At 60.3% G+C, this 12948-nt stretch overlaps 1 protein-coding gene across 4 annotated transcripts in view; it reads left to right on the forward strand.

The window, feature by feature from the left end:
* Positions 1–12948, forward strand: part of CAPN5 (calpain 5) — a 51869-nt gene that overhangs the window by 14108 nt on the left and 24813 nt on the right. For 2 of the 4 annotated variants that reach the window (XM_087433483.1, XM_087433485.1), the window contains exons 2-3: positions 1204–1447; positions 8305–8436. In XM_087433483.1, the coding sequence (XP_087289609.1) occupies positions 1283–1447; positions 8305–8436 (297 nt within the window). In that variant the 5' untranslated portion in view covers positions 1204–1282. Of the gene's footprint in view, positions 1–901; positions 1008–1203; positions 1448–8304; positions 8437–12948 lie in introns of those variants that run through there. The other 2 variants (XM_087433484.1, XM_087433487.1) reach the window with 2 other exon arrangements.

Genomic DNA, 12948 nt, shown 5'->3' on the forward strand with positions numbered 1-12948 from the left:
GCACGGGGCTACATACAAGATTCAGGGCGTTGGGCTGGGCCCACCTGGACCCTCGGGGCTGAAGGGAGGATGCTGACGTGTACAGGCCCTCCTGTGTTGGGCTCTGGGCCAGGGACTACCTGCGCAGGAGGAACAAACCAGTGGGCCCTGCCGTCTGGGGCTCTGGTCCGAGGGTGCTCATGGCCCTGTCCCGGGGATGGAGTGGGGGAGGCATGGGAGGAGATGAGTTCAGTTTTGGGTTGGTGCCTGTGAGGGGACCGTGGTCCTCATAAGGAGGGGGTGGGCTGGTCGGGGGCCCAGGAGAGGGGTCCAGGCTGGACACAGGGATACAGGGGTCATCAGCAGGGGGTGAGTGAGCAGACCACTGGGCTTGGTGCAGCCCCCAGGGGACCCCCAGGGGGAGGAAGGTTGGAAATGGGGAGGGGTCAGGACCAGCAGCAGAAGGCCCTGAAGCCCGGGAAGAGGAGGCTGTTCAGGAGTGTGGGACCTGCGAGGTCTGGAGGCTGTCGGGGGAGAGTCGGGTTTAGGAGATTGGGACGTCATGAGATGGGGGGTGGGGGGTCTGCAGGGATTAGGTCGCTGGGATTAAGGAGCGATGAGATTGCTCCCTATGGAATTGGGAGTTGTCAAGGGCAGGTGCTGGAGGGCGGGGTCGAGAGAATGAATGTGAATGACGGCTAGAGGGGGCGCGGGGTCAAGGTTTTTCCATACGGGGCAGGAATGTGTCACTCTGGACTAAGGGGCAAGAGTCCGGAAGCGAGAGACCTGGAGACAATGCCGCTGCCTTCCTGTGGGTGTGACATCAGCCAGGGAGCTGCTGGGTCTGCCGCTAGTCAGATTCAGCCCCGGGAGGTCTAGGGAGGGCTGGTGAGACGAGGTGGGGAGGGCGGTGCCCCAGGCAGCCCCAAGCACCATGGTGGTTGTGTCCTTGGCCGGTTGGCCTGCAGGCCTCGCGTCCCCTCTAAGCATCAGAAATGAGAGAATTCAGCTGCAAGTGAGGCAGGCCGGTGGGTTCCTGTCTCTGCTCTGCGTGTACCAGCTGTGTGACCCTGGGCAGGTCTCTCCCCGTCTGAACCTCAGTTCAGCCTGTCGGATGGGGATGAGGATGCTCTCTGCTCAGGCTGCAGGCAGGGTGCATGCGGGGAGCATCTAACTCATCCAGTCCTCAGGAGGTGGTGATGTTCTTGCCTTCTTTCCTCCCAGGGACCCTGGGAGCCGGCCACGTACCCAGCCAGCCCTCCGCTGCCTTGTCTCCGCCTCCCCTCCCGGGACAGCGGCCACCATGTTCTCGTGCGTGAAGTCCTACGAAGACCAGGACTACTCAGCCCTGAAGCGGGCCTGCCTGTGCAGGAAGGTGCTCTTCGAGGACCCCACCTTCCCGGCCACCGATGACTCGCTGTACTATAAGGACGCCCCAGGGCCCGCCGTCAGGTGGAAGCGGCCCAAGGTCAGTGTCTCCTCCGAATGTGGACCCACCCAGTCTGCAGGGGACGGCGGGGTGGCCGGAGGGGTCATCTTGAGGCCTCAGGTGGCCGAGAAAGTAGAGGGCCTGATGCTGGGCCCTCCTTTGTGGGATTTGATCTGGGCGAGGAGCCAGGAGAAGGGACCCTAATCCCGTGGCCACCACTGCCCAGCCAGGAGCTCCCCGCTCTCCGGGCCTCGGCTTCCTCACGGGAAAGATGGGACCCTCCGCCCTGCTACCCTCCTCCCAGGGTCATTGTTAGGATAAAAGTGAGGTCACGTGGATGTGACCTTTCCCTAGTAAAATGTAGTGACATTCAAGTAGAAGGGATTTACTTCGCTGTAATGAAGTAGTCATTTGCTGTAAATGAAAAGTATTTATGATGATGATTAATCAATAATAACAATAGCAGTAAAAAATAATAGTACTTCGTAGAGTTGTGAGCATTAAAAGAGATGATGCATGGAAAGGTCTGGCAGCAAAGCTGGCACCTGGTACAGGCAGCTATCACCATTACTACTGAGGACAGTGAGTTATGCTGGCCGGCTGTCCCCCTATCCTGGCCCTGGTCACTGAGGCTAGTGTGTGTTTATGAGAAGTGTTTGGCCTCATGGCATGATTTCATCCTCTTTAACTCCAATTCCCGAGTGTGGAGTGGGTGCCTCAGGGGCCTGGGTGATGGGGAGGCTGCCACAGGTCACCGCCCCAGACCTGCTCCCCAGTCTGCACGGCCGAGCGGGTGACACCGTGAGAGCTGGTCACACAGGAGGGACTTCAGTGCAGGAGACTGTCCTGTGCCGAGGTGCTTGGGGCCCGGAGGAGACTCCCGCTGCCCTAGAATCAGAGAAGCCGTCTCCGAGTTGAAGGGTGAGAAGGCACAGGATGCCAGACCCGGAGGCTGAAACTCCCAAGGTCGGCAGGGCTGCGCCCAGGGCTGGGGCACTCGGAGGCAGCCTCAGCCATCGAAGGAGGCTTTCGGCAGGTGTGACAGGTCAGGTCTGCATTTTATAAAGTTCCCTCTGGCCCCCTGGACACTGTGGGAACATGACATTTAGCTTTCATGTTCCTCTCCTCGGCTTCGATCTCAAGTCCCTTCCAACTGGAAAGATCCTGTATATTTTCTTGGACAGGGGTACTTGAGAGGTGGAGAAACTGAGGCCGAGAGGGGCAGGCACGTGCCCTGACTGCCCAGCGAGCCGGTAGCAGAGCTGGGCTGGGACCCAGGGGTCTTGCCTCCCAACCAGGGACCCTGCCTCCCCTGGCCTACCCCCTCGACACCAGATAAAGGGTCCCTGGTGCCTTTGACTCTAGCCGCTGCACTTGACTCTGAGCCCTGCCTCGGCTCAGGCCTGGCCACTAGAGCCCTGCCTCTTGCTCGCCACCCCCTAACCCCTATGCCCTCCTCTCTCCTTTTTCTGGCCCGGGGGGAAGGAGACCAGCCTCAAAGGGCCTTTGTGAGGCCTTGGGTGTGGGGAGGGGCGGACACTTGAGCTCTCTGCCCCCCTCTCACTCCACCCCCTCGCTGCCCGTGTCCTGACCCCCTCGCTGCCCTCTGGCCATCACCCAGACATTTTAGATCCGTGGCTCTGGAAGGAGGCTGGCGAGGCACGACTAGGGAAAGTTGGACTTGGTGCAGTGAGAGGAAATGCCAGGCTGGCTGGGCTCAGCATCCCCATGCTGTGTGACTCTGGCAGTCACCTGCCCTCTCTGGGCCCCTTTCCCAGTGGCAGTTTGGGAGTCCTGCCACGCCACCCTCTCCTTCACTGCCTTCCTCACTGGGCTTGGTGCCTGGTCCTTTCTAGACACTGAAAGAGGAGGAGCAGAGCTGCCCCTGCCCTGGATGTGGAGGCCGGTGACAGATGGCCCGGTGGCTGGTGTTGAGAGGGAGATGTCTGAGTGGGGCCCAGGGATGGTGGGGGGTCAGTTCCAGGTTGGGGAGGCAGGTCAGGGCCAGGCACGGCTGCGTGGTTTTAGATGAGAGGTGACATCATGTGGTGGGTGGTCCACGTGTAAGCAGTGCCTGCTGGGTGGTGGCAGGGCCAGGGTAGCGGGCAGGAAGAGGGTTGGTGGAGCAGGAAGTCAAGCTCGGCGTGTTTCAGGCGGGTGGGGCGGTCAGCCCAGTGGAGGGATCGTTTACCCCCAGCTGCTTGGCCCTTGGCCAGGGAGATGGAACTTGGGCCGGCCGAGGCAGCTGCGTTTCTATGGAGTCTAACTTTCGAGTCCTGTGACCTGACTGTTTACAAATAGAGACAAAAGCCAGCCTCCCTGCCTGCTGGCCTCCCCCTTCCTTTCTCCCAGTATATATGCTGCCGAAGCGAGCGCCTTTCTCCCAAAATGGGATGAGGAGGCTAGTTTTGATCCACGTGGACTTGGCCCTGCCTTACGGGAGGTGTGACCTTGAACGAGTCTTTCCCCTCCCTGGACCTCAGTCGCCTCACCTGTAAACAGGGAGAATAATTCTTGCTGGTCCTGGTTTCTGGAGGCTGAAATGACTCGAGGTATCTGTAGTGTCACACGCATGGGAGGCAGATGACAAACTGGCTCCCCTCTCCCCCACCTGCTCCTTGCCAGCCCTGTGCTGGGGACGCAGAGCCACCCTGCCTGGGGAAGTCCCCTCCCTTGTGGACTCTGCAGGGGGGCCAGGCTTCGTCTATGTCAGGCCCCACCCAGGGCACCTGCCTGGGGCCCACACCCTCCTCCTCCCCCAGGCTCATGGTTTCTTTGTTCCTTCCAGTTCAGTGAGCATCTGCTGGCCTCCCCCACAGGCCTGGCCAGGGAGATAAGAGGAGACAGGGCCTGTCAGCAAGGCCTGTGACTCAGGAGGAATCCCCAGGCTGTGGATGGACAGGAGGGGGCATTTCCTCCTCTCTCAGGCCCGTAGGGGCCTCTACTCATCCCTGTGGTGGGGGGATCCCCCCATATCCAGCGCTCTGCCACTCCCCATCTCTGGAGATAAGCCCGCAGGTCCTTTGGTGGAACCAAGGAGGGCATAAGTGGGGCTCCCACAAACAGATGTCGGTTTTGGAACCTCCCAGAATTCTCCCAAGGTGGCCTGGTGGTCCCCAGCCCCTTGCCCGGGCTCGTGCTCATCACACCAGCACGTGGAGAAGGCCCCGCTCCCTGGCTATGCTGAACAGTAGGCCCCTTTATGCCTCGAAACAGGCCGTTTGCACCAAGGCCAGCCATCTGGGCCTCTGCCCTGCCCCGGAATGATCCCCTGCGGGCATGTGCTCAAGTGGCCTTGAAGGACCAGGTTGCCAGTGGGGGAGAGGGGAGCATGAGGCCAGGAGGGAGGTCTGTTGCTGAGGGAGTGGGGCCCAGGCTCTAACGCCTGAGAACGCTGCCCTTTTTTCCTGCTTCCTTCCTGGGCCTCCGTTTCCCTGTTTCCCCGGTTGTCTGGTTGATTCCTGCTGTGACCTTAGATTCCAGGAGGGGGTGACGGTGTGAAAGTGGGTGGATGAGGAGCGGGGACGAGGGGGGGTGGAAGGTGCCCCTGATCACTGCATTCCTGTTTGTACTCCGGGCCTAGAAACCTGAAATTCTTGTTGTGCTGCTGAGGGAGGTGGTTAGGGCTGTGACCTGCGTCCGGTGGAGCTGGTCCAACAGACTGGGAGGGGCCGAGAGGTGAGAGGTGACCACAGGTGCAGAAGGCTGTGCCCCAGGGAGAGGTATGTTGACCAGAGGAGGGTCAGCTCCCAGGCCTGGGGGACAGCTTGGCCCAGGACTCATAGCGGGTGCCTGTCCAGCCCTATCCTGCGATCCTGCAGGCCAGTCTGCCCACCTGGCCTCCCGGGCCTCCTGCCTGCAGCTCTGGTGGAACCTGCCAGGCCTTGTTCCTGACACTGGAGATGGGCAGAGTTGGCCCGGGCTTTGCCCTAGAGCTCACGGGCGTGGACAATGGTGGAAGGGAGCACAGGCGGCCAAGGGCCTAGGGGAGGGTGGTGTCAGAGGTGGCGTCTGTCTGGAGGCTGTGGCTGGATCCCGTCTTGGGGGGGATTTGGAGTCCCCATTCCCCTCCAGAGCCTCCTGGCCACCAGCCCGCTCTGTCCCTGCTCTACTGGCGTCACTGTCTCCAGGCAGCCTCCTCTGATCTCTCTCTGGGCTCTGCTGTCACAGCTGTGCTCACGTGGAGGCTCATAGTCCGGCTCCTCCTCTTCAAGGCCCTGCCTGTGGCTGGGAACCTCCCTGTCTAGCTCTGTGCTCTGTGCCTGGCTGATGGCCCGGGGGAGGTGGAAGGATAAACACTGGTCTTGAGAAGCCCGGCCCTGCGGTGGTGACAGTGAGGGCCTGGGCTGTGTAGCGAGACCCCCTGAGCTGGGCTAAGGACAAGTGCAGGGGGACAAGGGAAGGAAGGATGGCTTTGTCACTCATAAATCTTAGCCCATCTGGAGGCTCTGGGGCTGACTGTGTGAATCTGAATCTCAATTCACCTCCTCCTGTGTGGCCCTGGGCAAATGACTTAACCTCTCTGTGCCTTGGTTGCCTGTCTGTAAAATGCGGAGGGTGAAGTGCCCGTCTCACGGGTTGTTTCGCACAGGGCCTGGCACACAGCAGGTGCTCAGTCGTTGTGAGCTGTTTCTGTGATTGTCTCCTTCAGGGTGTCCCTAGGTGGCCGCTGGACCCCAGGGCAGACCCCAGGTGCCGCCAGCCTCCAGTGGTTTCTCTGGCTTTGAGCTGGTGGAGCTGCGCCTCCCCTGGCCGTGGGCACACGCCTCAGACCGCCTCTCCTCTCTGCTCCCTCCTGGGCTGGCGGATCTGCCCGAGGTCCCTGCCCCACCACAGCGAGTCAGGGTGGTGCTGGGCCTGGAATCCAGACTCCTTCCTCCGGAGCTGTCTGTCTCTCAGGGGCTAGAGAGGTGTCTGGGGTCAGAGCCCTGTTCTGGGGCAGTAGGGACAGGTTGGGATGGCTGGACCTGCCCACAGGTCTGCCTTGGCAGGGCTGCTCCGTGGGGAGGAGAACCCTGGTTGGGGAGCCAGCAGACCTGGGTTCTGTCCCATCAGTCCACTTACTTGCCTTGTGACCTTGGGTGTTACTGCCCCCACCCGGGCAGCGTGCCCCTCTGTGGAATGGGGGTCTCTGTCCAGGGCTCTAGTGGGAGGACCTGAAAGGGAGGGGTGCTAGGAGGTCACCGCTGCAGACCCTGGTGACACCAGGCAGTGGCTGTCTCTCTTCCTACAGTGGGGATGTGGCTGGGGTCCTCCGGATATGAAGGCCTCTCCACCCCGGTCCTGCCTGCCCTTCTAGGCCGCAGGGAGGCAGATGCTGTCATGGCTCTCTCTGGCTCAGGGTGCCGGACTGGGCGTGGGCCGAAGCCCGGCAGAGAAGATAAGGAGGCAGCTGGAGGGAGGCGAAGCCTCTGCTTTCTGAGAACCCCTGCTTCCTGAGAGCCGGTGCAGCCTCACTGGGTTTCCGGGACCTGGGGTGATATTACTCAGGCATCTGTACTCTGAGGAAGCCACCTTACAGCTTGGCCCTCGGTCACCCCAAGGTCCTGCTCATGCCCTCAATCTGGCCCTCCAAAATCCAGCTTTTACCAGGCGGAGGTGGCAACAGGAGTCCCAGAGCCTTAGTGAAAACTGATAACCTTTCGTCCCTTCTTCTCCTGCCGAGTGCTCTGCCTCCATGATCTGTGGAGTCCTCACACAGCCCTGCAGGGGTAATAATCTACCTCCTTTGCACAGGTGAGGAAACAGAGGCTCAGAGCAGTTGAGCCACTAGCCCAAAGTTGCACAGCCAATAATAGGGAGCAAGAATTTGGATTTCGTCTTCCTGACTCTGCTACCCTCTGCTGGCCGCCTGTGGTAGGACCTCGGTAGCTAGGTTGTGATTGAAGTAGCTCAGGAGCACCAGCTGAAGTGGAGGCAGGCCCATGCTGTGTGGCTGGGGCATGTTATTCAACCTCTCTGGGCCTCAGTTTCCTCACCTGTAAAATGGGCACAATGCCTGCCTCTCAGGACCGTGTGAGGATTGATGATGGTGCCAGCAGGATGCCTGGCACATGGAAGGCATGTCAGTGTTTACCTTCCCCGCTGCCCATTGTACCCCACCCCAGGGAATGGTCACTCTCTCTCAGCTCTGTGGAGTGAAGATGCTGATGGGAGAGGAGGAGGGGCCTGGGGCGGGCGTGCTGGACACAGGTGGACACACGCATGCCCTAGAAGGGACCTGGACTGGGAAGGGGAAGGGAACCGCCTTCATGCCCAGCCCTGCCCCAGCCTGGCGCATTGGTCCCACACTCCTGGAGCACGGGGGTGTCTCTGCTCAGCTCTGCTCGGCATTTGCTTGCTGTGTGCCCTTGACAAGTCACTACCCCTCTCTGAACCTTCATTCCTCATCCATAAAATGGCATAACGACCCCATACTCCTCAGGTGGGGTGAGAGTGAGATGAGACAGCTCGAGGATGTGCCCACACGGGGCCTGGCACGTCGACTCCCTTCTTTGCACTCATCACGTGTAATTTCGGTGTGTGTTTCTGCCCTGCACCCCCACCCCACTTGATGACCGTGGGCCCCTGAGGGCCAGCTGGGGTGGGCACTGCCGGGCTGCTGGGGCTGGAGAATGATGGAAACCGAGCCCTTGCTGGGCAGGGAAGACCACAGAGGGAGGAGGAAGGTGGGGGCCCGGGGTCCAACCCCCAGAAGTCCTTCCACAGTATTCGTTCATCCATGAAACCTTTGGCAGAAGAGCAGAGTTCTTCAGCCAGGAGAAGGCGGGGCACGTTCCAGGCAGCACCTGGGGGAGCTGCCTTTGAGGAAACCGACTGGCCCTGCAGGGCCGCGTTGGCGAGGGGAGGCGGGCGAATCTCCATGCCGATGGTGAGGTCTCTCGGCTTCTCCGCAGGACATCTGCGAGGACCCCCGCCTCTTTGTGGACGGCATCAGCTCCCACGACCTGCACCAGGGCCAGGTGGGCAACTGCTGGTTTGTGGCGGCCTGCTCATCTCTCGCTTCCCGTGAGCCACTGTGGCAGAAGGTGAGGCCTGGGGAGAGCCAGGGGTTCTGGAGAATCTTACCAGACAGGGGAGGTGCAGCCTGAACGTGCAGAGGGCTACCCTGGGGCTCCCCAGCACTGGCTGATCATCAGAGTCGCCTTCCCCTCACCTGCCAGCTTAGGATCGCCAGGCAGGTGCTGGGAATCTGTATAACTCCCAAGGGGATTCTGATGTGTCCCCTCCCCACTATTGGGGGCCCACAGTGTCCCTGGAGCCACTTGGCCGAATACACACCTGGGAAATGTGGAAGCTGCGTGAATAGTGTGCAGTGTGGAGACACCACTAACTGGGGCCCAGGAGACCCCTGCCAGACCCGCTGTGTGACTTGGCCAGTCCTTGACCTTCTCTGGGCCTCAGTTTTTTCCCTTGTTCAGCGGGAGTGGTCCAGACGATCCTGTTTCATGACTCACGGTTCATGAGTGATGTTCTGGACCAGCGGCAAAGGGATTATGTTGGAATGGGCTCTGGTCCCGACACTTCGCCCTCTTGTGGCAGCACTTGGCAGTGCGGCCCTTAAATCCAACACTCAGAGCTCCCCTCCTGGGGAGGCGGGGAGGCCAGATTATAGGCTATACTTGTGCTCTCTAAAGAATTATTAACGGGGACTGCATCCTGGTCCCTATGCCAGCAAATACAAGTCATTGCCCTTTCTCATCCTTGCGCTTCCTGGTCTTCTTATGAGGGGCTAGCAGCAGGGCATGAGAGCACTGGTCATCTCAGTCTTACTGGCTCTGGTTCAAGCCCCATCCTCACCATTCAGTAGCTTTATAATTAGCCTCAGGTTACTCATCGGAAAAATTGGGATATAGGGTAGCTCCCCCTTGGGAGCCATGAGGGTGGAACGAGACACGATACTTGAAGGGCCTTGCGCAGTGCGGTGCTCAGGGAAGGCGGCCGCCAGCACCAGTGTTAGGATAATGAGTATTTGTAGGACATAATGAGTATTCCCGTGCAAGCAGGGCACCAGGAGCAGAGTGAGTTTGTTCTTGTCCTCTGAGACATCCCGCAGCCATCGGAGGGAGCTGTGCCCTCAGCCAGGGCTGGGACCGTGGTAGGGGCCCCGCCCTCATGTCTTCTGAACAGAGAGGTGACCTCTCAAAGCTACCCCAGGGTGGGCGTCCCTGGGGCCTGCCCCTGAGGGTCCTGTGGGGATAGGGGTAGCTACGTGCTCTTGGGCCTGCGCAGAGGCCACTGCTGCGGCCTGTAGACATGGTTAGACATGGGATGTCCGAGCCAGGAGGGCCTCAGAGAGCCACACGTGGGATCATTTCACTGGGCTTCAGGCCCAGAGAGGGTGGGGGCCTGGAGCTGTTCTCTGGATGTAGGGCTGTCCTCATCCTCCTGCCTCCAGGCTCCAGCCCCCTTCTCTGAGCCCAGAACAAGTGCCCTGCTTCTGAGCCCCATCCCCAGCTACGTCAGGGCTCAGTCTGGGGCCAGAGGTGGCACGTGGGAATCCTGTGGGGCTGACCCCATGCCTCCCACCCTGCCCTATAATTGCCTGTTTATCTGTGGTCTCCCCTCGAGATGAGCTCCCCCGGGCAGAGCTGGTCCAACTTATATCTTCCTGCTGCACCCAGCAGGAACCTGGCACAGAGAAGGCTCAAGAAAGTTTTGAGAACAGAGCCCCTCCCAAATTGTTAGACCCAGCAACCCCACAGCTGCCTTGCTGGGGCCTTCAGTGGGGCTGGAGCCAGGCCCGCTGTGTCCCCTCCTGGGAATGGGCTGTCTGGTCATTCGTAGGGGGGAACCTCAGCTTTCTGTGCGTCTTGCCCTGGGCCTGGCCTCGGGCTGTCCCCTGGTGCAGTTCCCCATCTAGCAAGTTGAAGAAGGGGTCCAGGACCCGCTGGCAGGAGGCCTGTCATTGATGCTGTGTGACCATGGGCAGGCCTGTGTTTGTCTCTGGGCCGAAGGTTCCTCCTGCAGGGTTTCGGGGCACCAGCCTGGCTGGTCTGGAGCCTTCGAGGGTGGGGAGGCTGATCTGCAGGCTGGGGCAGGGTGGGGTGCTCTTGGCTAATTGCACTCTGCCTTCTGGTGCTGCTGTGCTGACAGCCCCTGAATCCCGGCAGGAGGCGTGAGGCCCTGGGGGGCTCATTACGGTGCCTCGCCTCCCGCCCTGTCCCTGCTGACTGCGCCTGTTTGTTGTCACCCTTCACTTTCTGGGCCCGTTGCCCTGCAGGGCCTCCCCTGCCCCACCCTGTTCTCTCCGTGGAATGGGGGTGCTCAGCCTGTGCTGCACCTCTGCTCCCCTGCCACCTCACTCTGGGGGTGCTGAGCCTCAGATGCAGGTGCATCATACCCTTGACACACATGCCCCCTCCTCCAGGAAGCCACCCCTTCACCTCTACTTCTTGAGGCAGCCTGGGGCCGACGGGCACGGGTTTTGAAGCTGGCCAGACCTGGGTTTGATTCTGGCTGGGTCCCTTGCTAGTTGTGTGAGCTTGGGCAGGTCGTGTTCCTTCTCTTGGCCTTGGTGTAAACCTGACCTTTCCAGTCCCCAGGGTTGTGGGAGGATTAAAGGAGCCAAGCCGGGTGTGAGGGGCAATCTGCATGTGGTAAATCCCCCTCCCCACCCCTCCTCTGGGCTCCCTGCCTGTTTCTCTGTTCTGCCGGACACCTCTTGGCAGCCAGCCTCCCCCTCCTATGGGATGCCTGGTGGGGGTCTTATGGTCTCCCCCACTTGACTGTACCTTCCCTGACAGGGCAGTGGACTTCAGGAACCCGGGTTTTGTGGACCAGAAATCAGGATGTGACAGTGGGTGGAGCATTTGCCATCAGGCCTGGCCTGGCCCAAGCCAGGGGAGTTCACCTCCCCCCCCAAGCCTGGCGCAGCCCTGAGCGTTGGGGCAGGCCTGATCCCTGCTCTGAGCCGCAGGCTGCCCCGACCCAGGAGGAGTCAGCCAGGCCCCTGGCCGGAGGAGAGCAGAAGTGAGCAGAGTCCCAGTGAGCGCTGGGATGTCTGAGAGCCAGTGTAGGGGATGGGCAGTCCTGGGCGGCACCTAGGGGAGGCACCTGGTGGCAGGGCAGGGCTGTCTTTTAGTTTCCTGTAAGATGTTTCCCATCCCGCCCTGCCCCTGTTGTGTAAGCAGTTCATGCCCTTTAGCTACATTAGCTACGTTTACCACATGGTAATTGAGCACCATTCTAGGCACTGGGGATGGAAGATTTGAAAAAGTACAAAGTCACGTAAGGTTTTCATTACTCGGAAACAACCAGTGTGAGGGGTTTTCTGTATTTGCTTCTAGTCTTTTTTCCATTTGGTGTTACAGAGGTGTTTGTTCTGTTTTTAATACACATTTTGGCAATCACATACACAGGTTTCGAGCCTGCTTCTCTCCTCTCTCTTCATTCCTATGTCTAGCCTTTGGTGGGTCTTCCTAGGGCGTCTGGTGGCTGAGCAGAGGCGTGTGGATGGCAGTGGGCCCAGCCCCACCTGCAGCCACCTGCCTCCTCGCCCTTCCCCCCCTGACCTTTCCCCCTCTGACCTTCCCCCCTCTGACCTTCCTCGGCTCCCATACCCCCCCCCCCCGCCCTGTCTGTCTGGGAGGCCCAGGCCCTGGTAACAACGTCCACCTTCAGCCTCCTCTACCCAGGCCGAGACCAGGCCCTCCCCAGGGTCATGTGGCCCCTGGGTCCCCATCAGTAGAAGCTGAACACCTCTCCCCACATCCTGCAGGTCGAGAGATGGGGCGGCATTCTCTCTTCCTCAGTGCTGCCTCCAGACGGCCCCCTCCCCATATAAATCCCTACAGGCCTCTGCTGTGTGCCTCCCCCCACTGCCCCAGCCCACCTTATGGCCATCCCTGCCACCCAGGCACCAAGGGCTTGGCACCTCCAGTTTCCCAGCCTTTTCCCCCAAGTACTGCCGTGTCCCGGGAATTACTGTGCCCATGTGGCTGACACCCCGCCCTCATCACCCGGCCTCACGTCTCGATTGCATTTCCATCAGCCTCACCGTCAGCTGCCTCTGCCTCTTGCTCCCATGGCGGCCACGGCCTAGATCTGCTCTCCCTGCACATCTTCACCTGAAGGATCAGTCCCTCAGGCATCTCCCTCGCTCCTCCACTCCGATGCACACCTGTCCCTAAACCTCATTTTGGCTTTGGGCAGTGCCCGTGTGCTCTCCCCATCTGCCCTTCTTCCTCTTGGCCTTGGGCCCCGTGGTCTGTCACCTCAACCCTTCTCTCATCAGTGTCATTCATTCATTCATTCATTCAACAAGCATTTTCTGAGGGCCTCCTGTGTGGCGGGCCCTGCTCTGAGTGCTGGCTTAGAGTGACGAACGAGACAGACTCGGTCCCTGCCCCCTCAGGGCTCTGGTGCTCCACTTCTTCCGTTTGCCTGTATATAACAGCTGAGCTCCTGGTTCTGCCTCGGACACTGGGGATATAGACGTTAGTCAGATTCTTCCTCAGCCTCAAGTCTCTTGGGGGAAACTGAGGCTCGAGATGGGTGGAATAGTGGTGGGATTTTAGTAGGAGAGAAACCTGGTCGTG

This window comes from Ceratotherium simum, chromosome 7 (genome assembly GCF_057802395.1).
Source record: "Ceratotherium simum simum isolate JZ-2026a chromosome 7, ASM5780239v1, whole genome shotgun sequence".
Classification (NCBI taxonomy): domain Eukaryota; kingdom Metazoa; phylum Chordata; class Mammalia; order Perissodactyla; family Rhinocerotidae; genus Ceratotherium; species Ceratotherium simum.